Here is a 24,174-nt window from a genome sequence, read left to right as displayed (position 1 = left end):
AATGGTCAGGGGTCCCTTTACCTTTAAGCAGGACCTGAGTGCAGCAATACTCTCTCTGCTTGTGATAACAGGCATTCAGAGACCTGCTGCGTCTGACTATGGAGATAGAACATAGCCCTCATGGCTAGTAGCTACTGGTGGTCTTATCCTCTGTGAATTTGACTAATCCTCTTTTGAAGCCATCTAGGAAATAGGATAGAGACTTGTGGATGATTCAGCTGTTACTTAATAACTGATTTGTGTTGAGAATAAACTGCTCAGGGGGATATGTGATTAATGCACAGCCATGCCAAAACAGGACCCTGGGTCACGTGACTTTGGAGGAGCATTGGGGTGCTACGTGCAAAGGAAGAAGGATGGCAAAGCAGTATGGAGAAGGTAGGGGATGCATTGCAGCTGGTAGAAATCCTCAGAAATGAGGCTGCCTTATACTAAGCAGCATTGGCAGAAACTGTACTATTTGAGAGAAGTACAGCTTATTATGAGGAGGCTTTAGGTGGACTGCCTAAGCATATTGTACCCTGTAAAGATCTGCAGCTCTTACATGAAGAAATAACATTATTCATTTTTTTCATATTCCAACAGATCATTTTCTTCCTGTAAAATTTAATTATTTTCTCCTTATCCTCTTTCTTAAGCTCCGTAGCCAGGCATAATATTTCCTAATGTTAGCATTTCTGTTGAAATATTATTTATCAACGTTTGTGAAATGCCCTGGTTCAAAAAGCCTTATCATAAGGATGTTAATGATAGAAGTTTCCAAAGTTTCATGCTTACGAGATGAAAGCTGCTGCCTCCTGAATCTGAATTTATCTGCTTTCTCTTGACATTTCCAACATTTATTACTAACTTTAAACATCTTTCCAAGTTTCACTGGAGTTATATACCATCTATATAGCATTTTCATCACATTTTCTTTTATCGTAGTACATGCGGTGAATTTCATTCCCTCTTTCCATAATTTTATCCACTCCTCTAATTGTATATTATAACCAAAATCTTTGGCCCATTGAATCATTACCGTTTTTACTTCCTCATCCTTTGTATGCCATTCCAGTAATAATTTATACATTTTTGACAATATTTTTACATCACTATTCAAAATTTCTTGATGAAACCTTGATTTTTTTCCTAGAAAACCTTTCTCTCGCATCTCTTTTTTAAACATTGCATTCAATTGAAAATAATGCAGCCAATCATACACCTTTTCTTTAACCTCTTCATATTTTATCACATGTGGTGGGAATGTAAGAAAGTGAAAAGCTTTTGGGAAATGATTTATAACGAGATGAAAAAAATGCTGAGATATACTTTTGTTAAGAAACCAGAAGCATTGTTACTAGGCATATTAGGTAATGATGTTGAAAAGAAAGATGTGAAGTTATTTAGATATGCAGTTGCAGCTGCCAGAATCTTGATGGCCCAAAAATGGAAACAGGAAGAAATGCCAACGAGGGAAGAATGGAGAATGAAATTGATGGAATACGCAGAAATGGACAAATTAACATGTAAAATTCGAAACCAACGCGATCAGAGATTCACCAAGGACTGGAACAAATTTACAGAGTATATCAAAACTGTGTGTGATCAGGAAATAACGCTTGTTGGATTTCAGGAAGCTCTGTGAAGAGAATAGATAGGAATGTCGCTTAAATGAAAAGATAAAATAAGGATTGTTAAAGTGCAACATAAATTTAAGGAATGTGAAAAGTTGTGAAAAATATGGAAATTGTCAGATAGGCTGATGGAAGTCTACAAGATGTATAAGTTAAATTGGATGTTAAATTGTAATTGGATTGGCTATTGGAAATTTGAATAAAAATTAATTATAAAAAAAAAGAATCTGAATTTATCTGCAAATTACTGAACCTGTTTCTGCTCACTGTGATTTTGTGATTTTTTTTTAATAAATAAAACTAAAGCAACAACATCTTGAAGTACTTACTGGATTATGATAAAAAGACAGAAGCAAACCACCTTCATAAATCTGGATTAGATCTCCTTTAACATTTTTTTGTTTGTTTGTTTTCTGCATAGCAATTACATGGTCTCCAGAACATTAAAGACAATGGCATCTGCTTGAACATTGCAAATTTGAACTTTTAAATCTCTTAAAAGAGATCTCATGTACACAGAAGCAAAGTTGCAATGTTGAACAGTTGAATTAGACTTTGGTTTCATTCATCAAGAGTTCCATTTATTTAATTATTTCAAAAAATTCATTGCGATGATAGAACGATTGAAAGAAAGGAAAGCTTTCACCTTTGATGTGAGTATGGAGAATGGATTAAGAGAAAGAGAGAGAGAGAGAGAGAGAGAGAGAGAGAGGGAGAGAGAGAGAGAGAGATTAGGATACGTGTATGTGGGTCCTACACAATGAGAGAAAGTGGGGGAAGGTACCAAAATAAAGCAATTGGTGGGATGATGCAGAATGGTGCACTGAAAACACTGAAAACAATTTCTTTGTTAATTGGTCCCAATGTATTTTGAGAGCTCTTCCTTAGGGATATGGTGCCCTATATTCTAAACATTACTAGTGAAATTGCTACACTATTTAGAAAGAAGTACATAGATGAATGGGTTTCTTGAAGTGTGTACTGGTGTTGATTCCACAAGAGGGATCAAGTGGCTTCATGACCTGTAAAAACATAGATGAATCAGCTAAATGTACAAGCATTATCCTTTCAGCTCTAAAAACAGCTTTTATTTTATTTTTTAAAAAATAGCTTTTTAAAACATAGCAGTGCTTTCCATAGAAAGAAATACGAAATTTAGCAATTGTTTCATCAGCACCAGTTTTGAAAATGAAATGCAACACAAGGCCATTATTTATTTATTGAATTTCACGCCAGGCAAGGCCGTAACTAGGGGCTGTGGAGGGGAGAGTATCAGTGACTCGGTAGAGTCATATCAGAAATATCACTGTGACCCTCAGTTAACTCAGCCAAGAGCGAGAGGGAAGGATACCTAGATGATTTTTCCTTTGGTTCATACAACCAGCACACTACATTTTTAGACATTGAAACCTTCCTAATAGTACACGATTCCACAGCATTCCTTTCTTAGGACTTTTCTACCTATCTTAGCCAAATCTTTGTTTGTTACTTTGCCTTATGGCACCCACTAGAATATGGCAATTGATTCACTGAAATGTGAACAAAGAACCATATGCAATCTCTAATGCAAAGCCTCTGAAGTCCTTTAGGCTACATAATGAGTATTAGTCAACTACCATTAGTGGTTGAACATGCAAAGCTGATGTTGTGGTATTAATTGATTCATTATATTGTTTCTCTTCAGTTTGTTTCAGATCCATGTGCCAGCAATCCCTGTCACCATGGCAACTGCAGCAGTAACGCTGGTGGATATCTCTGTGTTTGTAATGAAGGCTACGAAGGTACAAACTGTGAGCACTCGTTTTACAGTCCTCCCGTCTCTGGCTGGACAGAGTCAGAGGCACCAATCCAAAACAGGCCAGTATTGGCCACTGTTGAACCTGACATGGTCTTGCCGCGGTCGCAAGCAACAGTGATGCTGCCTACATGGGAACCAAAGGAAGGTCAGAAAGTTGTGGATCTAAAATGGAATGAAGTGGAGGTAAGACCTTTTATTTCAACAAAAAAACATGCCAAGTCGTTTTGGAAGTTGCATATAAATGACTTTGCATATGGAAAGAGTCTGGAAAGTAGCACAGAAAGCATCTTCTAATTAATTCATTTTAATGACCAGGACACTACCAAATGAATGGTTGTTAAGTTATGTATATATAAATTCCTTAGAATGTTTTGTTGCATTATATGAAGTCCAGAGTCTTGCCAGGCAAGTGATGGGCTAGGAGTCAAGCAACTTAATGCTCACAATGTCATATGGGTGCAAAGAGAGCGACTGGGACCAAGGGAAAGAGAAAATGCCATTCTACAGAAAATGCACACAGCTCTGATAGTTATTCATATTGTAATGGCAAAGGCCTGTACCTGATTCAAGTCCAATATATATCCAAGATCATGTACCTGATTTGAGTCCAGTATGTATAGAAGTTTTTCAAAAAGCAAATTAAAGGAAACCCAATTAAATTATCCTACCCCATTCTTAAATCTCTCCCTTGGTATAACCTATTGATACCGCATAGAGCAGTGGCTCCCAGTTAGCTAAGTACTGTCCCCCCCACCCCCATTTTTCAAAAGCTAAGCCACCTCCTACTTTTGAAAATGTGTTTTTGGGCGCCACAATCTGTACCATATTGCTACTACACCTACAATCTGATTGATCAGCTAGTTTTGTAAAATCGTTTTATGAGTAGACGGAGACTTTGGTAATCTTTAATCATATGGTGCCCCAAGACAGGAGCGAGCCAGCAGTAAATCACACCAAGCAAGTTGGAGTTACGTAACTCTTTATTAGCAAGAATAGATTCTGCACAGGAGTGTCGGACCTAATGAGCACAGCATCTCTGGCAGATCTTGCCCGACATGAAGCAGTTGCTGAGGCTGAAGGTCCTCACCTCCCCACAGGGTCCCCTCCTCTCCAGGGTTTCCCCCAAGCATTCTGAGACGGTGCTTGTGTGAAGCTAACTTCTCCTCTGCCCTCTTTATGCCTCTCCTGGTTCTGGGAGACAGGGGGAGGGGAGCTGATTGCAGCAGGAGAGGAAGACACCCAGGCCTCTTGGGCTCCCTCTTCTCCTGCTTCAGCTTTTGCCCCGGATTCTGGACTTCTCTCTGCCACAAACATTCCCTCCACCCACTCACTAAGCCCAGTTACCTCTTCAGATTCCCCGACACCTCCTTCCAGTCATAGAATCATAGATTGTAGAGTTGGAAGGGACCCTGAGGATGATCAAGTCCAATTCCCTGCAATTCAGGAATATGCAGCTGTCCCATACGGGGATCGAACCTACAACCTTGGTGTTATTCACACCTTGCTCTAACCAGCTGAGCTATCCCTTCTCCCTTCTCTCCCTCTGACCACTCATCATCATCATCCCACCACCAGTCCCCAGGCTCTGAGCCTTCTTTCCTTAGGGATTCCCCAGGTTCCTCATGCCATCTTCTGTATCCAACCAGTCCATGACACCCTGTGCAAGGTCAAAATTTTGTGTCCCCAAATGGATCTTCTCAATTATGGATCTTCTCAATTTTGCGCCCCACTTGGCTCAGCACCCTGTGCGGGGGAACCATCCGCATGCCCTAAATACAGTGCTGTTTGGAGGAACAGACTTTTGCCTGAAAACCTGCCTTGCAATGAGATGCACTCATAGGTCATGGATTTATTTCGTTGGCAGGTTCTCTTGGCTCCATTTTTTTCCCTGGTAGAAAGCTTTCTGTCGCTGGGAAAATGATAACAGGCTTCTTTGTTGCTGGGATCAGGTGGCAGAGCATAGCTATCTGTGATTTGTTGAAACTCTATGCGATAGTAAGCATAGCTGAGAGATGCTATCAGCTGTTCCTGCTACAGTTCCTGAAATCCCATGAGCTTCTATTACCTGCTGTTAAAAGGGCTGTGCTGCAATCTCTTTGGTATCTAGCGTATTACAATGTGAAAATCCATTTATGCTTTTCTAAAGGACTGACTGATACCTTATAAAGGCAAAGTTAAAGTTTAAAGGCAATCTGTTAAAGCACAGAACTTTAGACATTTTTTTTAAGGTAATATTTCAGGTGAAAATAGTAGTTTCCAGTAGGTAATTAAAACCCGCAGCCTTGCTTCTCTCCCATATCTATCTAGACACACACACAGAGAGACAGAAACAGACAGACAGACAGACAGACAGAGAGAGAGATGAATTATATTCACTCAGTTTCCATCACATCTATCTTGGCCCTTAGACCAGAGGTGGAGAGCTACTTTCAGTTAGGGCAGATGTAGAAGTGACCAGTCCTCCGCAGGCCACATTTACAATTGGGTGAGGTTAATCCTGTGACAGCATATGTCAGACATGGACTGACATGACTGGCATTTGGCAACAAATTTGAACTGCATCAAAGGCAAGTCACATCTGAAAGGGAAACGTTGGGGTAGACCATGCTCCTGATTGTTCTTCTTCAGCCGTATCTTCCATTCAGTGCTGTTTCCATTTGTTAATGAATGTGCACTGCACAAGGGACAACTGGGAATGCACAGAAAGGTTTCTACTTGTTCCTTTGCAGCTGCAGGTTTATCTGTCCCATGTCTGTAGTCACATGGTATCAGGTGAGTGGCTGGTGGGCATTGGCTGGCCAAATGGCCATGATGGCCAAATTGGGAAGGCTGGCAAACCTAATTAGGCCCATGGGGTGGAGATTCTCCATCACTCCCTTAAACTGTAAGACTTTGTTCAATTTGTTTATGTTAGTGAATACCAATTTCAGTTTTTCTTTGTATTATTTTTACTGTTTAAATAGCATTGGGCATATGAAAAGTCCTGATAAATACTCTTTCCCCCCCTTCCAGATAATCCCTGATGTGGCTTGTGGCAATGCTAGCTCCAATAATTCTGGTGGGGGGCGCCTAATCTCTTTTGAAGTTCCACAGAATACATCTATAAAGTAAGAAATTGCTGCACCTTAGAATTATTACACAGATATGCTTAAAGCAATTTTCATTGTCGAACTCATTACTCTCAGGTGTTTTATCCAGGAGTGGTAACAAGTAGGGGTTTTTTCCTAACTGTTTGATCAGAATGCTTGAATACCCTGCTTTATTTTTGAGGTGGGGGATGAGCAAGTGTTCTACTGCTATCAGTACTGCAAGATAAGGATATGTTGGAGGTAACAGGAAAATTCACAGAAATTTAGGGAGCAAGCTTTGTGGTATCTCTGATGTAACTGGTAATAGAAGACTTCTTGCTCACCCCCAGATTAAATTGCTCCAGTTAAATACTAAAAATAATTGTTGCTACTTGCTTGTCCCTGCTATCTCCCTTCTTGCTGAAGTCAGAAGATTCTCACTTCCGGGGAAGAGGGGAAGAGGTTGGTGGTAACAGAAAGTAGATAGCTCTCTTCCAGGCAGAAAAGAGCCAGTGTGGTGTAGTGGTTAGAGCGTTGGACTAGAACTTGTGAGACCAGGGTTCAAATTGCCAATTGGCCATGAAGCTTACTGGATGACCTTGAGCTAGTCAGTGCCTCTCAGCCTAACCTACCTCACAGGGTTTATTTTGAGGATTAAACGGGGAGGAGGAGGAGAACCACAAGCTCCTTAGGGGAAAAAAAGTGCGAGTTAAACACAGTGAATGAATGTATGTCTTTGTGGAGCACCTTCTCATCTGCAAATTACATGTTCCACTACTTTAAGAGGAAAGGAGGTGAGCAGGTTACAGAAGACATCATTTCTAGCTAGGGGTTATGGGATTTGTAGTCAACCAAAAAGGGAAAAGAAGATGGGATCAAGTCCCATGATACCCAGCAGTACTGTGCATGGGGAACTCTGCCATCTGTCCCCCCCTTTCCCAATGTAAGGGGTTTTTGTTTGTTTGTTTTGTTTTGGGAAGGGGGGAAAGGTGATGGAGGCAAGGTGCATTGTTAGAATTTGCTTGAAGTGGCTGGATCCTACTTGAATTAAGTCCTCCCAATTTGAGCAGGTGGGTTTCACCTTTTGTAGATTCTGCTTCTTGAGTACTTGTCCCACCTCTTAATTCTAACTGTGTTTGCAACAGAACCTTCCAAAATACTCACTGATGCACTCATTGTTGTGGAAAAAGTAGAGGAGGAAGGTGAAGTGAAAGAGACAGAGACCCATTGAAAATGAGGGGAATGATTTGATCAAGAATGTCTACAAAGCCCACTTGGCGTAAAAAGGCCGCTGGGTGATGAAAGAACGATCAGTTTGGAGAGGGAAGAATGATGAAAAGCAAAAACATTCTTTTCACAAGTGAGAAATTTGACCTTCAGGAAACCTAACAACAATGCAGATGAAGAGCGATTGCTTTTTATAAAAAAACCCATAAATGCTAAATATTTGCATTCAAGCCAAAACAGTATGATTTAATTAAAGCTGTGTTCTTAATCTGCTGTGATTGAGTGACTGTGGATATTACTGTGGCATACTATTGCTACTCCGGAAAAGATGGGCCATTAATTTTTCTGTGCTCCTCAGAAAGTAATTAATTAATTATTAATTGACAACTAGGAACTTAAAAGGAAACATTTGTCAAATTTAGCCCTCCTTCCTTCCTTCCTCTCCGGCTCTCTTGCCTACAGTCCTCATACTTCCAAAGCTTCCTTAACTTATTCATTAATTTCCTAAAAATAGCATACGGTCCTTCTGTACTTAGCCTGATGTGACTTCTCCCAGATTCTCCCCTTCTTTCTACTTGGCGCATGGAATTCATTGTAGCGCTAAGGAGATCTCGGTGCAAGCCTTGCTGCTTCCTCCTCTCCCTGAGTGCTGTTCCAGGGCTTCTTTTGACTCCCCCAATCCAATTTGGGGGCAGGGTGGGATAGGGAGGAAGGTGAAGCCCTGTTGCACTTTCAGGACTCAATATGTTAGCTGCCACATTGGTTGAAACCTGCCTCCCGGCCTTCTCCTTCATTGTCCAGGCCTTTGCTGCCTCTTTCCCCTGAAGATTCTGAAGGCTAGAATACATATTACATCATCCATGCTGCCTTTAAAGAGTGCACTTCAACTATTTTGAATAAATAAACAGCCGCAAGGCCTTAAACTGGAATGTGGTCCAGCTACAGTTCAGTTGCATGTTGAGTATCCACATTTTACTGTACACAGTACAGTGTGAGACTGTCTACATTGACTGGCAGTGGTTCTCCAGGGTTTCAGACAGGATTCTCTCCCATCCCTTACCTGGAGATTCTGGGAACTGGACCTTGGAGTTTCTGCATGCAGAACTGATGCTGTACCATTGAGCTGCAGTCCTTTCGGTGTAAGCTGCCCCTAGAGGTTTGGTTTACTGCAGACAGCACCTTTTGGGGAAAGTAGAAGCTGCCAGAGGCCACTTTGCAGCTGGAAACTGATGCAGCTGGACCCTGATCCAGTTGAACTGTGAACGATGGAACATGTAGTTTGGTACTAATTCTCAAATTAACTCCCATTGTCTCCCTCTTCTGTCAGCCTTTGTTTTAGCTCCTTATGCTGTTTGTTCATTCAGCTCCTTTAGCTCTATTTACCAGTAGGACCTCACTCACTCATTCGTTTGTTTATTACACTTATTTCCCAGCCTTCTTCAGAGGAGCTCAGGGCAGCTTAAAGCATCCAACCACTTCCAACATCCAAGAACCCTGTGTGGTAGGTTAGGGTGAGAGACAGTGATGGGCCCAAAATCATCCATTGAGCTTCCTGGCTGAGTGGGGCTATGAACCCTGTTTTCTAGCTAGTCCAGCACTCTAACCACTCACTCACTCTCTCTGTTGAAAGAAACCTTCCCGGGGCGTACTTTTTAAATAGTCCAATGCCCACACAAATGGGCCTATGATTAGAGCTGGCCTAGTTAATTCCCTTCCATTGGTTGGAACAGGAAGAAACATAAACAAAGGAATAAACTGGGTGGTTCACCACCCTATGGGCAAGCAAAGCTTTGGAGGCAGCAGCGACTCCTCTGTAGATCTTTCTCCTGCCTCCAAGTAGGTCGATTGCTCTGTTAATGTTTGCTTTGGTTTTCATCCTGACCTCTTTCAGGACTCAAATGCTTGGGGAAATGCATTACAAATACTTGTTGTATCAAGTTAGCCATCTTTTGATTCTGGATCATTATTGCCTTTTTATATTATTGAGTGATATACTGTAAGCGCAGACCCTTTTTTTTAATTCCATGTGTTTTATTTAGTGTTTTGACTCTTTTTCTCCTCTCTTTAGCATAAGACAAGATGCCACAGCTTCCCTTATCTTGTTATGGAAGGTCACAACAGAAAGATTCAAGCAGTGCTCCCTTATAGATGCCACAAGTGTCACTCTTCTGCAAGCAATGGGCGGACTTGTCCTGACAGAGGAAATGCTTGTGTTAGGAAACAACTATTTCATTGGTGAGTTTTGATAACACTGTAGATTTCATATCCCACCTTCTGATCTGCTCAGGATGGATTTCAATACAAATTAAAATAAGTACAGTGGTACCTCAGGTTTCATACACTTCAGGTTATGTATGCTTCAGGTTACAGACTCCGCTAACCCAGAAATAGTGCTTCATGTTAAGAACTTTGCTTCAGGATGAGAACAGAAATCGTGCTCCGGCGGTGCGGCAGCAGCGGGAGGCCCCATTAGCTAAAGTGGTGCTTCAGGTTAAGAACAGTTTCTGGTTAAGAACAGACCTCTGGAATGAATTAAGTACTTAACCCGAGGTACCACTGTATACACTAAAGCAATTAAAAAACCAAACCAAAACAGCACTAGCTGTCATCAAAAGGCTGTAGGCTGAATTCCTTGAGCGTCCCTTACAGACAAGGTGCATCATCTAAAGTTACAAATCCAAGTTATTTATGTTTATGCCAGTTTAAGGTGCTTTTTTAAAAAACATATTTTCTTTCTTAAATCCTTTCTCTCCCATATCATTTTTTTATTTGTGAAAGTGACATGGGCCAGAAACACATTGGTTTGCCCAGCTCTACTGCAGGTTATGAAGGTGGTCTTCTGTCTGACTCTTGGCCTGGGGGATGCTGCCTTTGGAATTTGAAGTTTGTTCCAAAGCTTGGAACCTGTGTACCTAATTTGCAGAGCCTGTGTACCTTTTACTCCAACAGATAAAGTGAACTCCTAAGAGGAAACTGTAGCTATTTCTGCTGACTATCAAAAGTCAGCATACCTGTAGTATTAGCTATGACGTTCATGGTTGCTCTGGTAGGTTGTGTTGTCGAAAATGAGTTCAGGTTATGGGTTCATACTATACCTTAGTCTCAGCCTATTGTGGCTCCCTCTCTGTTCCTTTATCCTCCTTTGCATGCTGCAGTATGCAGTATGGAGTTATGCACACATCAGCAAAGGGGGAAGAAGGCGGCTGCAGAAACTCTCATACGGCAGAGAACTAGAGCAACCTTTCAGCATAGGAGCTCATGGTATCTTTTAAAGTCCAGGAATAGCATAACCTTATTCAGGAACACAAGCCTCTGACCATATAAGAATGCAATTGCTCTACAGTTTTGGATCTCTGCCCTCTTCCAAAAAACGCACATAAAGGTGGCAATGAATGAAAAAACATATATTTTTCCTTAGCACAAATGAATTTTGAAAAGCATTTTGCAAGATTCTAACAGTAATTAGTTGATTGTGTAGGAACAGATTTTATTAGCTACTTTTAATCTTTCCCCTCATTGAAATGAGAAAGATGCAAGAGATTAATGCAGTTTTTTCTTTGATCATTGGCCTACATCATCTACTTTCTGATCTATTGCTGCAAAATTTAACCTTTTCAGTCTGATAACTCTTTTGCAAGTTCTTCCAAATAATTCTCGTGTGCCAAACACAAACCATTCAAGGAAGTAAATTATTTGCTTTAGTAGTGCCTCTTGGTATCTAATTAACTAAATTAGCAATTGCTTAAAGATGCTCAAACACCACTGCAAGAAATTCAACAGGCGTCTGCACCAAGATGGTAATTAGCCAATCAAGTGATTCAGTGCACAAATAGTATCTGTGTAGGAAATAATGTACTGCATCTAGAAATTACCAGCAAGCATCTTCTGATCTGGTCATGCAGCGTGAACATGTGCACATAACCCAGCTAAGCTACGTGTGAAGTTAGGAAAAGAAGGAAGGAGACCACAAACGTGAACAAGGTTATTATTAGTTTTAAGATTGAGCCCAACACATTTCAAATAAGTTCTTCCTCAGCGGTACTCATGAACAACCTGGTGGCATCTGCACACTGTCACAACTTAATTACAGCTTTTTTTGCTTTCTTTCCTCCCTATGCAAAACTGACACCCGTTGCTTGATCTTGGAACTTTTTGTCAGAATGAAGTACCGTTTGTACAACACCTGAATAGCCCCTTATCAGAAGATTAGGCTGTAAAAAACAATAGTTATGTCTATGCAGTGCTTCAAGTTTTAAAGATATGTATCTGGCTACACACGTCTTCAGATGAGGTAGCTTGTTTCAGTTCAGTAAGTCATAGTAATACGTTGTCACAATCTGGTGGCGATCGGTGCACATATCCCTAGCTAGATTGAAGATTGCAAACAGTTTTGCACTGGACAAACTATGCGTCTCCAGAGCTATATGTGAATAGCTCTATAAGAGAAATAGGAATTGTGCTTAATGAGGGTTTGGGAGCAGCCACAACTCAATGGAGGAGTGCATTCTTGCATGCAGAAGGTCCTATATGAGATTTTTGGAATTTCAAGGTGTGGGTGGAAAAAAACCCTGTCTGAAATCCTGGCAATCCACTGAGATGATACTTCAGAAATGGACCAATAGCTTGACTTGCTGAAAGCAAGACAGGCTGGGTCTGGTTATTTACTATTTACAACAAATACTTACATACCTCTATTCATAAAAAAACATTAAAGCAGTACACAATAACCATACATAAAAACATAGAATAAAAAACATATGTTTGAAATCAGAGATCAGCTATTATAAAAGGATATGTTCTTAATTAGGGATGCGGGTGGCGCTGTGGGTAAAAGCCTCAGCGCCTAGGGCTTGCCGATCGAAAGGTCGGCGGTTCGAATCCCCGCGGCGGGGTGCGCTCCCGCTGCTCGGTCCCAGCGCCTGCCAACCTAGCAGTTCGAAAGCACCCCCGGGTGCAAGTAGATAAATAGGGACCGCTTACCAGCGGGAAGGTAAAACGGCGTTCTGTGTGCTGCGCTGGCTCGCCAGATGCAGCTTTGTCACGCTGGCCACGTGACCCGGAAGTGTCTGCGGACAGCGCTGGCCCCCGGCCTCTTGAGTGAGATGGGCGCACAACCCCAGAGTCTGTCAAGACTGGCCCGTATGGGCAGGGGTACCTTTACCTTTACCTATGTTCTTAATTGCCATCATAAGCTTTGCAGCATAGGAAAGTTTTCAACAGGTGCTTAAAGGTTAAAATAGAAGATGCCCTCCTAACACTGAGGTCCACCTCCGAGGGCCTTCTGGTGGTTCCCTCACTGCGAGAAGTGAGGTTGCAGAGAACCAGTCAGAGGGCCTTCTCGGTAGTGGTGCATGCCCTGTGGAACGCCCTCCCATCAGATGTCAAGGAAACATCTGACTTTCAGAAGACATCTAAAGGCAGCCCTGTTTAGGGAAGTTTTTAATGTTTGAAGTTTTATTCTGTTTTTAGTGTTCTGTTGGAAGCTGCCCAGCCAGATCATCATCATCATTATCTCAATCTCAATTTGCAGACCAGGCTCAGTTTCTGGTTGCTAGTAAATGAGCAATGCCAACTTGGAGGATGAGCAATGGTTCTCCTGCAGATGACCTCAGTGATCAAGCTAGGATATAAAGGCTTAGGAGACCCTGAAGATACCCTGGACCTAAGTTGCTCAGGGCTTTGTGAATTAATACAACGACCTTGACTTTGACTTAGTAGTAGATGGGCAGACAGTGCAAATGTTTTAACAATAGTGCCACATGTTGTCAACTGTGTGACTCCATCAGCAGTCTAGCCACTCCATTCTGCATTAGCTGGAATGTCCAAACTAGGTCCCACATAGAGTGCATTGCAGTAATCCAGCCTTGAGGCTACCAATGCATGGACAACAGAGGTCAAGTTATCCCTGTCCAGAAACGACCATAGCTGGCGAACCAGACAAAGTTGGTAAAAATGTACTGATGACACCTTCTTCCAAAACTTCATTATCACTTGCACAGGCAGAAACTGCTGCTAAATTTTATTTTCTTTTTGGAGTAGCAGCAAACATGATATATAAAATATTAGATGAGGTATGGGAGTTCCCAATATAGCTTGGGACTAATAAGTTGTAAAATCTCTTCCACTCTGGTTCTGTCTAAGGGAGGGTGGATATATTTCCTTCCCCATCCCTCCTCCTCAAAATCCGACAGACTCAATCACATATTATTTTATGGGACTTCAAGTGTGCAGCCAGCACATATAGTTGGATCGGGGCCTATGTATAGAGTTTTAGCAATGAGAATTATTTTGTAGGTCACGTTTAAGGTCCTTAGTAATGCAAAGAATCTCATACTAATAACTCATGAACATTCCCCCTGGCAATGGGCTCTAGGCTAGTTTTGTAGTAAACGGTCTTAGGATAAATGATAGAGGCAGATAAAAAAGAGAAAGTGTGCGAATGGCATTTATTTGTTGAATTCAACGGGGCATTAACTGCAAAGTTAATAAAGCAAAGTAAAGGTAAAGGTAAAGGTACCCCTGCCTGTACGGGCCAGTCTTGACAGACTCTGGGGTTGTGCGCCCATCTCACTTAAGAGGCCAGGGGCCAGCGCTGTCCGGAGACACTTCCGGGTCACGTGGCCAGCGTGACAAAGCTGCATCTGGCGAGCCAGCGCAGCACACGGAAACGCCGTTTACCTTCCCGCTGGTAAGCGGTCCCTATTTATCTACTTGCACCTGGGGGTGCTTTCGAACTGCTAGGTTGGCAGGCGCTGGGACCGAGCAACGGGAGCGCACCCCGCCGCGGGGATTCGAACCGCCAACCTTTCGATCGGCAAGCCCTAGGCGCTGAGGCTTTTACCCACAGCGCCACCCGCGTCCCGTTAATAAAGCAAATAGTTGCTTTATTAAGTGAGTCAGGCGCAGAAGAAAGCATGTCATGGAAAGTAAGATGTATTAGCTTCTTTTTTCAGTTAAATGAATTGCCATTGTGGTCAGCCATATATTCCCACTATACACACACACACACCCCACACACCATGGGACTGAATCTGTATCATGACTTGTGATGTTCCCTTTGGGCATTGTGTTCTAAATTAAAAATTAAATGCTGCTGGGTTGCTGAGGACAGCCAAGCTACCTCTTGAAGTGGTGGCAAAGCTTCCCCACCCCCATTTAAAAACTGAGAGGGGATGGGCGAGAGGGAGAGGGGAACTTTCAGCCATCTTATCTAGAATGGCAGGTCCCTCCCTGATTTCTTAGACTTCAACACACATACCCTGACACCAGATCATAAATTTAAGCAGCCATTCTGTACTTGGAAGCCTGCCTGCTCATTTATCCTTCTCCTTGTCCTAGGATATGGCTATATATTGTGCTACATATTCATTACAGGCACCACAGCAAATACAATATTCCAGTTATGGAGCAGAATTTCCCAAGAAGTTGAAACATCTGAGAAAATATGGTCTAACTCTTTAAAAATGGAGGTGCATTTCCCATTAGAAAAGTTCAAGAATAATGGGGTTCAGGATTAGTTCTACTTACCTTACAAATGTTATTTCTTTGGGACAAAAGCAACATTGGGATTGAATTTAGAAGGGAAGCTAGGGTTTCCCACTCCTCTCATTCAAATGCCTCAGGAGGGGGGAAAAGTCCAGCTTATATATTTTTCTGTCTCACACTTTTCCGTAATTGTGGTGATTTGCATAAAAATGGAACATTTGTTTCCTTAGAGCACTGGCTGTTAAGTCTGAGAGAAAACTTAATCTCATATGCATTTCGGCGGTATTCAGCACTGCCAAGAGTTATGTTGCAAATAGGTTATAGCTTCAGGTGAGGAAAAACAGCGTGAGCAACAGAATTGCAAATTCCGCACTTGGTTTTCTTTAAATGTACACAGAAAGGGGAGAGAGCAAAGGAAACATATTCAGTATAAGCAGCATGATTGTTTTTCTCAGCATGGCTACTGACATCATGCCATCGTGGGCTTTTAAGAGTTGTGCTGGTGCAGCACAACTGATGTGCTAAGTTCTAAACTGTTCCAAGTCGCAGTGTAACACATTTCAAAATGTGTGTATTCTTGCTTCTAACGCATCTTGATTTCTGTTTGAGGAGCCATTCACCTCACACAGGGCAATCCACAGTTTCCCCCTTCCCACCCCAACCCCCCCGAAGACCAAGTGTGCTTAGTCTTCATTGGCCTGTTACTGTGTGTATATGAGAAATATTTATACTTCTGCAAACTTCTAGGGTTCCACCAAACATCCCTCTTGTTTATCAGTGATCCTCTTTCTTGAGGGTGTGTGTGTGTGTCATATTCCCTGGCATTCACCACCTCAGCTTGCTACTAGTGTGACTTCTAAGCACACATTTCACATTTGCTGGTATAAGAGAGCTTGGACCTAATCAACAGGGATCATAGGAAGATAGAAAACTGCTTTATACTGAGTCAGACTATTAGTTCATCTGGTGTTGTCTACACTGTGTGGCTGCAGCTCTCCAGGGCTTAACATGCATGCACTGAGCTCTAGGGGGTGCCATCTCAAAGCCTGGTAAAAGCAGCCATTGGAGGCCCCTGATTGTGTCATGGTGCAGGGAATTAACCCTTCCCCTGTACCTACACGACATCTTAAACACATGCCTCCCCCATGTCTGGTCTCCCTGGTCTAGTCACATGACAATGATTTGGCAAGTTATTATTTTAAAAAATAAAAATAAATCACAATATTTTAATAATAATGTATTTGGTCTCTTTTCCTTAGGTTTTGTGAATGATTCTGTCGCCAAATGCATTGTGGCTTTACGCTTGACTGTGATAGTAAAAGTCAGCACATGCTTGGCAGGAGAAAGCCCGTCAGATGACCTTCCGTGTTCAGGGAAAGGAAAATGTATCACAAGAGCGTCTGAGGTAAGAGGCATCATTATGCCTGCTGCATGGAGTGGGACAGCAGCTGGAGAGGGCTGAGGAAGGAAGGAAGGAAGGAAGGAAGGAAGGAAGGAAGGAAGGAAGGAAGATGGATCAGTATCCCACCTTGTCCATGAGAGGCTCATGGGGACTGATGGATGACTCACATTGGGCAGGTACTAGGCAACACAACTAAATGACTAAACAACAACAACAACAAAGGCCACAGGAAGTGGCAACTAGCTGGTGGATGAACTCCTAAAGGGCAGCTGGAGAGCAGCTATTGGGAGAAAACTAGTAGCAGAATACAGGATACCTGTTGGCAAGTTTATGGATAGTTCTGACCTCAGCCAGGATGAAACTGAGCCATTTATATAATTATCTAGGCTCCAGTGTCTGACGTGAACTCCCTTTTACCCTTGGTGAGAAGTGACCTGTTAGAGGAGCTGTGCTCTGGGCTTAGGATCCTTCACAGCTTCCATTCACTGTGATTTCTTGGGAACTACTCATCATGTCTGGCAAAAAGGACCAGGTAATTGGATGGACCTGTGTACTTGGGTTGGTTCCTCAGAGGCTCTGGGTGCCTGCCATGGGGCACTGGGCACTTGGTTTCAGGTATATTAGTACCATTTAATTCCTGACCTTCTGCTCCTGTTTGTGAAGCTGGTTTATTGCAGGATTGGGGGTCCTCTAATATTGCATCTCCCAGTTCTGCATTTGGATCGCCTATGAGTATTTTCTTCTTTATTTATTTTTCGGCAAGAGTTCTGCTAATTTTAAAGAGAAAAGAATGAGAAGAAGCCAGAAATTAAAGCCTTCCCTACCCAGACAAGAACAGAAACTGAAGGGAAAGATGTTGCAGCAGCTCTGCAAGTTGTTGGATGCCTTCAAGGCCTTCCACCACGAAGTCTGCCCTTAATATTGCTAATGGTTATGCTAATTGTGGATAGCGTAACCTCAGTAATGTGGAAGCAACTATAGTATTTCATTCTAGGAAGCTAATTTTACAAGCTGGTGGTGAATGAATTGTTAGAAAATCAGTATAGGGGCAGTCATGTTGCTGTACTCATCACAAAAATGTTTTATTAATTTTTCAGTTTTTGGAAGACACTTGAATATGCTCCGTGTTTTCCAGATAGTTTTGCGTGTTGTGTATGCTCCCTATTATTATGTTGTATTGTGTCAGGCCTGGTTCTGCTCCCAGACTTTGCACAGTTCAAAGCATTATACTTGGGATCTTAGGCTTAATCAAGTCAGATAAATGTTATGTGCTATCAGCCTTCCTTCGCACACTAGAAGGGGGAAAGGTGCTGTTATTAGTGCTCCTGTCACATAGAATAGTTCAGCTAGGATTCCTGGCACAGCAGGAGATTGCAGACATTTGAGGTCTTTGCAGTGACCTTGCCATGAGGATTGAAATTGTTAGATATTCAGAGGTGGTTTAGCCTTCAGTGTCAACATTTATTAGTTACCGAAACTACAAATCTATGAAATCCCCAAGTATTTGGGTAGAGGGGAAAAACCTAGCAACACATTCCTCATATGGGATTTACAAGGACATCTGTCACTTTGGATTTGGAAACTGAAAATGGGTCTTATTCTTAGATGCCAAAGAGATTGAAGCTGCACTTCTGTGTCGGCTTGCCTGAGGACACACTGAATTCAGTAAGACTTGCTTATGAGTAAGCATGCATAGGATTGCACTGTGATTCCGAACGGCAACTAGTTAATTCTGTTGAAAGCTAAGTCAGGCTCCTCCTGCAAGCAGCTGAATATTCCATCAGGCTATAGGAGAGTAAAAGAGATGGGACCACAAGGTCTCTTCATAGTTGTTCCTATGACTTGCATAGACCCCACTCTTGCAAATATTCATGCGCAAATTCATGCTACTGAAACCTCACTTTTGCCTGGGTTGTGTTCCTCCTGGGTCTTACACTTGACAACTAGTTACAAAGCCCTAGAGGAACAATAGCTCAACAAAACTGCTATTAGCAAAGAGCTCACAATATTGGTACTTGGAAATGTCATGTCATTCTTTCTGCCATCAAGATGTAACCAGTCTCCAGTCTCCTTTAAAGTACCTTTTGAGCTAGCATATAAAGAGGCTTGTTTAAGATGATCAGTTTTATAAGTGCCATCAAAGTACTGCTAGGTTAGCCACCCAATCGTAAGTTCGCATAGAGCTTAGATTGAATGTTAGTTTTGCCCAGGCTATTGTTTCCTTTTCCTTAGCAATTCCCCCCACAATTTTATTTTATTATTGTATTTTTTGGTCTGCTAGTTGCAGGGCAGAACTTTAAGCCAATAAAACTTGACGCAAACAGTGCAATTTAATCAGTTGGCTCATGGGAAGTGTAGGCTTAATTAGGTGTGAGATCTTTTGCCACTGTTTTTTTTCCACCTGGGGGGAGAGATGTCCAGAAATGGTAATTTTCCTACGTATTACAGCAGTTGGCTGCCCAAACAGTATGCTTAATGTGAATCATCCATAGCGTTGGGTTCCTTCTTTCTCTGATTTTATTCACAACCCCTTCTCAAATGCTAAGCATGTTCCTAAAAAAGAAAACCCAAAAGGCATTTTGCCATAAACAAGCATTGGTGGCAGTGGCTGGTGCTTCCGCTGCCAGAACAAAGATCATTTCTGGGATCATGATCTTTATAATTTTGGTTCAAAGGTATCAGAGTGCACAGTAACGGACCACCTCTAAGCTCTGTTTACCATTCCATAAACAACTGTGGTATTCTGTAATGCTGGAATGGTCAATAAAAGAATTGCTGGACTGCCTGTGATAAAACATTGCAAAATGTTAAAAAGGCAAAAAAATTAAATCCACGCCTATCCTTATACAGTTTTGTTTATTTCCTAAATTTATTTATCATTTAATACTAAGTCTCTTAAGTGGCTTCCAAAATAACGATCAAAACTGAAAAACCACAATGCAATGCAACGCAATATAAAACAATCAAATCCCCCCTAAACACAATATAAAACAATCAAATCCCCCCTAAACAAAAACACAAAACATTGTGAAAACATCTCAAGAGTCAATGATCCCTTCCTTCTTCAGCCATCCTCTTTCCTAGTCATATATTGACTCACAATATACTACACTCACCGCACTAACACCATGCCCACACTCAAATTCTGTTGTGGATCTATACAAATCGTGTAGTAGCTCCTCCTCCTCCAATACCACTCATTCTAATCTAGTCCCACATCTAACACACATCTGCCAATACACACAAATACATCATTCACCTAGCCACTCCAGTATCTTCCTCTCAGTCACCAATCTATTATCATTGATCACTCCTTCCACTGTATGAAAAATGCAATGCAATGTTTTTGTTATCTGCTCCTCAGGTGCATCAGTGTTGTTATATATACATTTAGTAATGTTACCTTGTGGTTTACAGTTTGCAATGTGTTGCCTGGATGGCCTTGCAAGGCTGAAGGAGATAAATAAATGCAGCATTCATTCATTCATTCATTCATTTATTTATTTTACAGATTGGTAAACCACTTCACTGCTGGAAGCTATCAAAGCAATGTACATTAAGATAATAAGAGTTAAATTACAAAAGATGCAGACTCTTAAAAAGTATTTAAACCATATTTGCAAATGTGCAATTAATATTCCATGAAATGATTGGCTCACACTTTAGAGAAAGCCTTAAACAAAAATTGACTTAAGTAGTTATCTAAATATCAATATACTAGGTGTCTGCCTAATTTTGTCTGGTAACTGATCCCATGAAACTGGAGAGGCAACTCTAAAATTCCAGTTTCTAGTGGAGGTGGGTTGTGGAACCTACATGAGCCCCACTTTGAAGTAGGCCTACTCAAGAGTGGGGAAGACTTCCTTTCCCTTGAATTTGGGCCTGCTAAATTTGAGGGAAGCTCATATTGTTGAGCCTCCCCTTTTTGAATATTCACACCATGCCTGTTAAAGGAAACATGAAAGTAGTAAGTAAATAGCTTTATAAATATTCAGTTATTTGTAAGCAGCTGTTCAGGTTGCCTTTTACAAAGGATTATGACAATCGGTAGTTTTCTTAATTCTTTGCTCTTCAAATAAATGAGTATATGTCACCATAAATGTTAACTCTGTGATGGGAGGAAGATGACAGCTGCTTAGCTAATAACTACTAATGGTACCTAATCATCTCTGCATAATAAGTTGTCTAAGTCCCAGTGCTATTACCTGTCTGAAATATTTCTCTGGAAGTGTTGAGACATGCTTCATTGTCAATATTTTCTTAAGAATAAATTGTTCTTTCCATTTCTTAGTAAATTCTTACAATGCATCATCTTTTGACAGGAGCACCGCCCTTTTTGTACATGTTGAATTGTCAAGCTAGTTTTGTTTCTTACCTTCTTTGTAGTTCTCTAATTTATATTTTACATCATCCTTAGCTTTAATTGGAACGAGTTCATATGCTATACTGGTACAGTAAAATAGGAAGCCTCTTTGAGATGTTGCTTAGAAGCAAATAATAATACAGTGGTGCCCCGCAAGACGAACGCTTCGCAAAACAAAAACTCGCAAGACGAAAGAGTTTTCTGTTTTGGAGGTGCTTTGCAAAATGAATTTCCCTATGGGCTTGCTTCGCAAGAAGAAAGCCCATAGGGAAATCTCCGCCGGCCTTCAGAAGAGGTCCTGGACCTCTTCTGAAGGCCGGCGGGGGGCAAAAGTCTTTACTCCCCCCCGCCTGCCTTCCCGGGATAGCGGAGAAGCGCAGCGCGTTTCTCCGCTATCCCGATGGCTTTTGAAGGCAGGCGGGGGGGAGCAAAGACTTTGGCCCACCGCCGGCCTTCAGAAGAGGTCCTGGACCTCTTCTGAAAGCCGGCGGGGGGCAAAAGTCTTTGCTCCCCCCGCCTGCCTTCCCGGGACAGCGGAGACTTCTCCGCTGTCCTGGGGCGATCTGAAAATGCTGGCGGGCGGCAGCGAAGGCTGCGCTGCCGCCCGCCAGCATTTTTAAAGCCCCCGGACAGCGGAGACTTCTCCGCTGTCCCGGGGCGATCTGAAAATACTGGCGGGCGGCAGCGAAGGCTGCGCTGCCGCCCGCCAGCATTTTAAAAGCCCCCGGACAGCGGAGACTTCTCCGCTGTCCCGGGGCGATCTGAAAATACTGGCGGGCGGCAGCGAAGGCTGCGCTGCCGCCCGCCAGCATTTTAAAAGCCCCCGGACAGCGGAGAAGTCTCCGCTGTCCGGGGGCTTTTAAAATGCTGGCGGTCGGCAGCGCAGCATTTTCAGATCGCCCCGGGACAGCGGAGAAGTCTCCGCTGTCCGGGGGCTTTTAAAATGCTGGCGGGCGGCAGCGCAGCGTTCGCTGCCCCCCGCCAGCATTTTCAGATCGCCCCGGGACAGCGGAGAAGTCTCCGCTGTCCCGGGAGCTTTTAAAATGCTGGAGGGCGGCAGCGAAGCGTTCGCTGCCGCCGGCCAGCATTTTCAGATCGCCCCGGGACAGCGGAGAAGTCTCCGCTGTCCGGGGGCTTTTAAAATGCTGGCGGGCGGCAGCACAGCGTTCGCTGCTGCCCACCAGCATTTTCAGATTGCCCCGGGACAGCGGAGAAGTCCTTGCCCCCCCCCCAGCCTTCAGAAGAGGTCGGGGGACAGACTGTCCCCGGACCTGGTCTGAAGGCGGTTTCCCTAGGAACGCATTGATTGATTTTCAATGCATTCCTATGGGAAACCGTGCTTCGCAAGACGAAAAACTCGCAAGAAGAAAAAACTTGCGGAACGAATTAATTTCGTCTTGCGAGGCACCACTGTAATAATAATAATAATAATAATAATAATAATAATAATAATGATATAGCAGTGCTATATTATCATGTCTACTAAAAAATAAGTCTGACTCAGCTCAGCGGGACTTATTCCACATCATTGGGTTTAGGATTTACAGCCTAAGTGGATAAGGCCATGGGTTTTCTCTATTTAGTTGGTTGCTTGTTAGCAGAAATCTGAAGAAATTATAGGTAGCATAGCCAATATGATGCCCTCCATGTATTATTGGACTTCAGCTCCCATCAGTCCTACTTTGCCTTGGCATGTTTTTTCTGTGGCACAGCAGGAGAGGGGAGAAGTGTTGCAGGAACTATTGAGCAGTGTGCTCTAGCACATTCCCACCAAACTATGGTTTGTTTCAAACTATGGTTTGATGTGATGAGTCGATTGGGCTGCTGTGTTTCCCCCTTTAAATAAGCACATATTTTAATACATGTTATGTCTTCTCAGAAAACTTTTTCCATTACCTAGTATTTCCCATCAAGAATAGTTTAAAGACTGAAGGAGAAATGTCTCTTTGATTTGCATAACGACCATTTCAACGTTTTTGTGAGGTAGCACAACAGAAGGACAATCCTTCTAATTCGGCAGTCAGAAAGACAGGTGGAAAGGATGAGAATTAAACATTGGGAAAATGTGACTAGAACAGGAAAATTAAAATAGTTTAATTTGAACTATTTTTTTTGACAAATGTGTATGATAGTTTCAGACAGGACCAAGAAACTGCTTTGGAAAGGCAGATGCTTCTCATGAGAAATAATCTATATATGCAAAATATAGGACACTCCTGTGATGTGAGTTTTTGCAAGCAAGGCTGGACATAACAAACACCTTATATTTAGCTTTTGGTTTATATAAATGCTTGATAAAGGCAAATGTACTGTGGAGATTTGTGTAACAGTTGCATAAAAAGCACTGCAGTTTCTAGGACAACAAAATAACTGTTGTGTAAGCTCCCCCACCCCCCCGCATTTCTAATAGTAGTGGAAATTATCACCAAGGTACCAAAGAATAAATGCTGAATATCTAACATACAGGTTCAAAATACGCCACTTACCAGAAGAGTATTTGTACAAGATTATTTTTGCTCTGCCTCTTTTGTATTTCTTCCACATCTCATAGGGCATCTCGTAGCCAAGAGCTGATGTGTTATTCTTTTTTTGCTTATGCTTTGCACTGCATCTTGTAATGTACAAAGAGAGTTTGCATAGGAAATATTTGTGCAGTTTCTTGGAAATAATCTCCACTGTATTCAGTGATGTTGTATCGAGGAATCATCAGCTGCATGAATGTGAAATTCTGGCCAAATAATTAGATTTGATTTTAAAAAAATGTGTTAATCCTATATTTCACTTTGAATTCTCTTCAGTCTTTGTGCAGTCTATGATAAAGCTTGTGTTAGGCTTAGTTGGCAGAAATCTTAAGTTCCGTAGCAGTTTTTCTTGTATAAGTACCTTTAATGTGTTATTTCCCCCCTGTAGATCTTTTAAGTTTTCTTAATTGATCATTCTCTGTAACCTTGATCAAGATCTTGGTTTCAAAAGAAGCTTTGAGGTTTCATTTTTATAAAGTTCGTTTTTTAATCTGTTTGTTCTAGGAAACTTTTTTCTGTGACTGTGAAAGTCAGTATTTGGGTGGTCTCTGTGAAGAATTTGATGCGTGTCAAAGCAATCCATGTCAGAACAATGGAAGCTGTGTGGACATCACAGAAAAGCATGATGGAAGCAATTTCACCTGTACTTGCCCTACTGGTATGTTTAACATTGTGCTTGGAATTGTGTCCTTT

The 24,174-nt window shown here is 42.1% G+C and overlaps 1 protein-coding gene across 1 annotated transcript in view; it reads left to right on the top strand.

Moving 5' to 3' along the window:
• The window catches only part of DNER (delta/notch like EGF repeat containing), a 109,744-nt gene that overhangs the window by 52,255 nt on the left and 33,315 nt on the right, over positions 1-24,174 (top strand). Inside the window, exons 2-6 of the mRNA XM_053390130.1 lie at positions 3,301-3,597; positions 6,427-6,521; positions 9,778-9,944; positions 16,454-16,599; positions 23,986-24,139. Coding sequence (XP_053246105.1) covers positions 3,301-3,597; positions 6,427-6,521; positions 9,778-9,944; positions 16,454-16,599; positions 23,986-24,139 — 859 coding nt within the window. The remainder of the gene's footprint in view (positions 1-3,300; positions 3,598-6,426; positions 6,522-9,777; positions 9,945-16,453; positions 16,600-23,985; positions 24,140-24,174) is intronic.

This window comes from Podarcis raffonei, chromosome 5, assembly GCF_027172205.1.
Source record: "Podarcis raffonei isolate rPodRaf1 chromosome 5, rPodRaf1.pri, whole genome shotgun sequence".
Classification (NCBI taxonomy): domain Eukaryota; kingdom Metazoa; phylum Chordata; class Lepidosauria; order Squamata; family Lacertidae; genus Podarcis; species Podarcis raffonei.
Note: the sequence above shows the minus strand (reverse complement) of the source record. Positions and strands in the feature narration are given on the sequence as shown.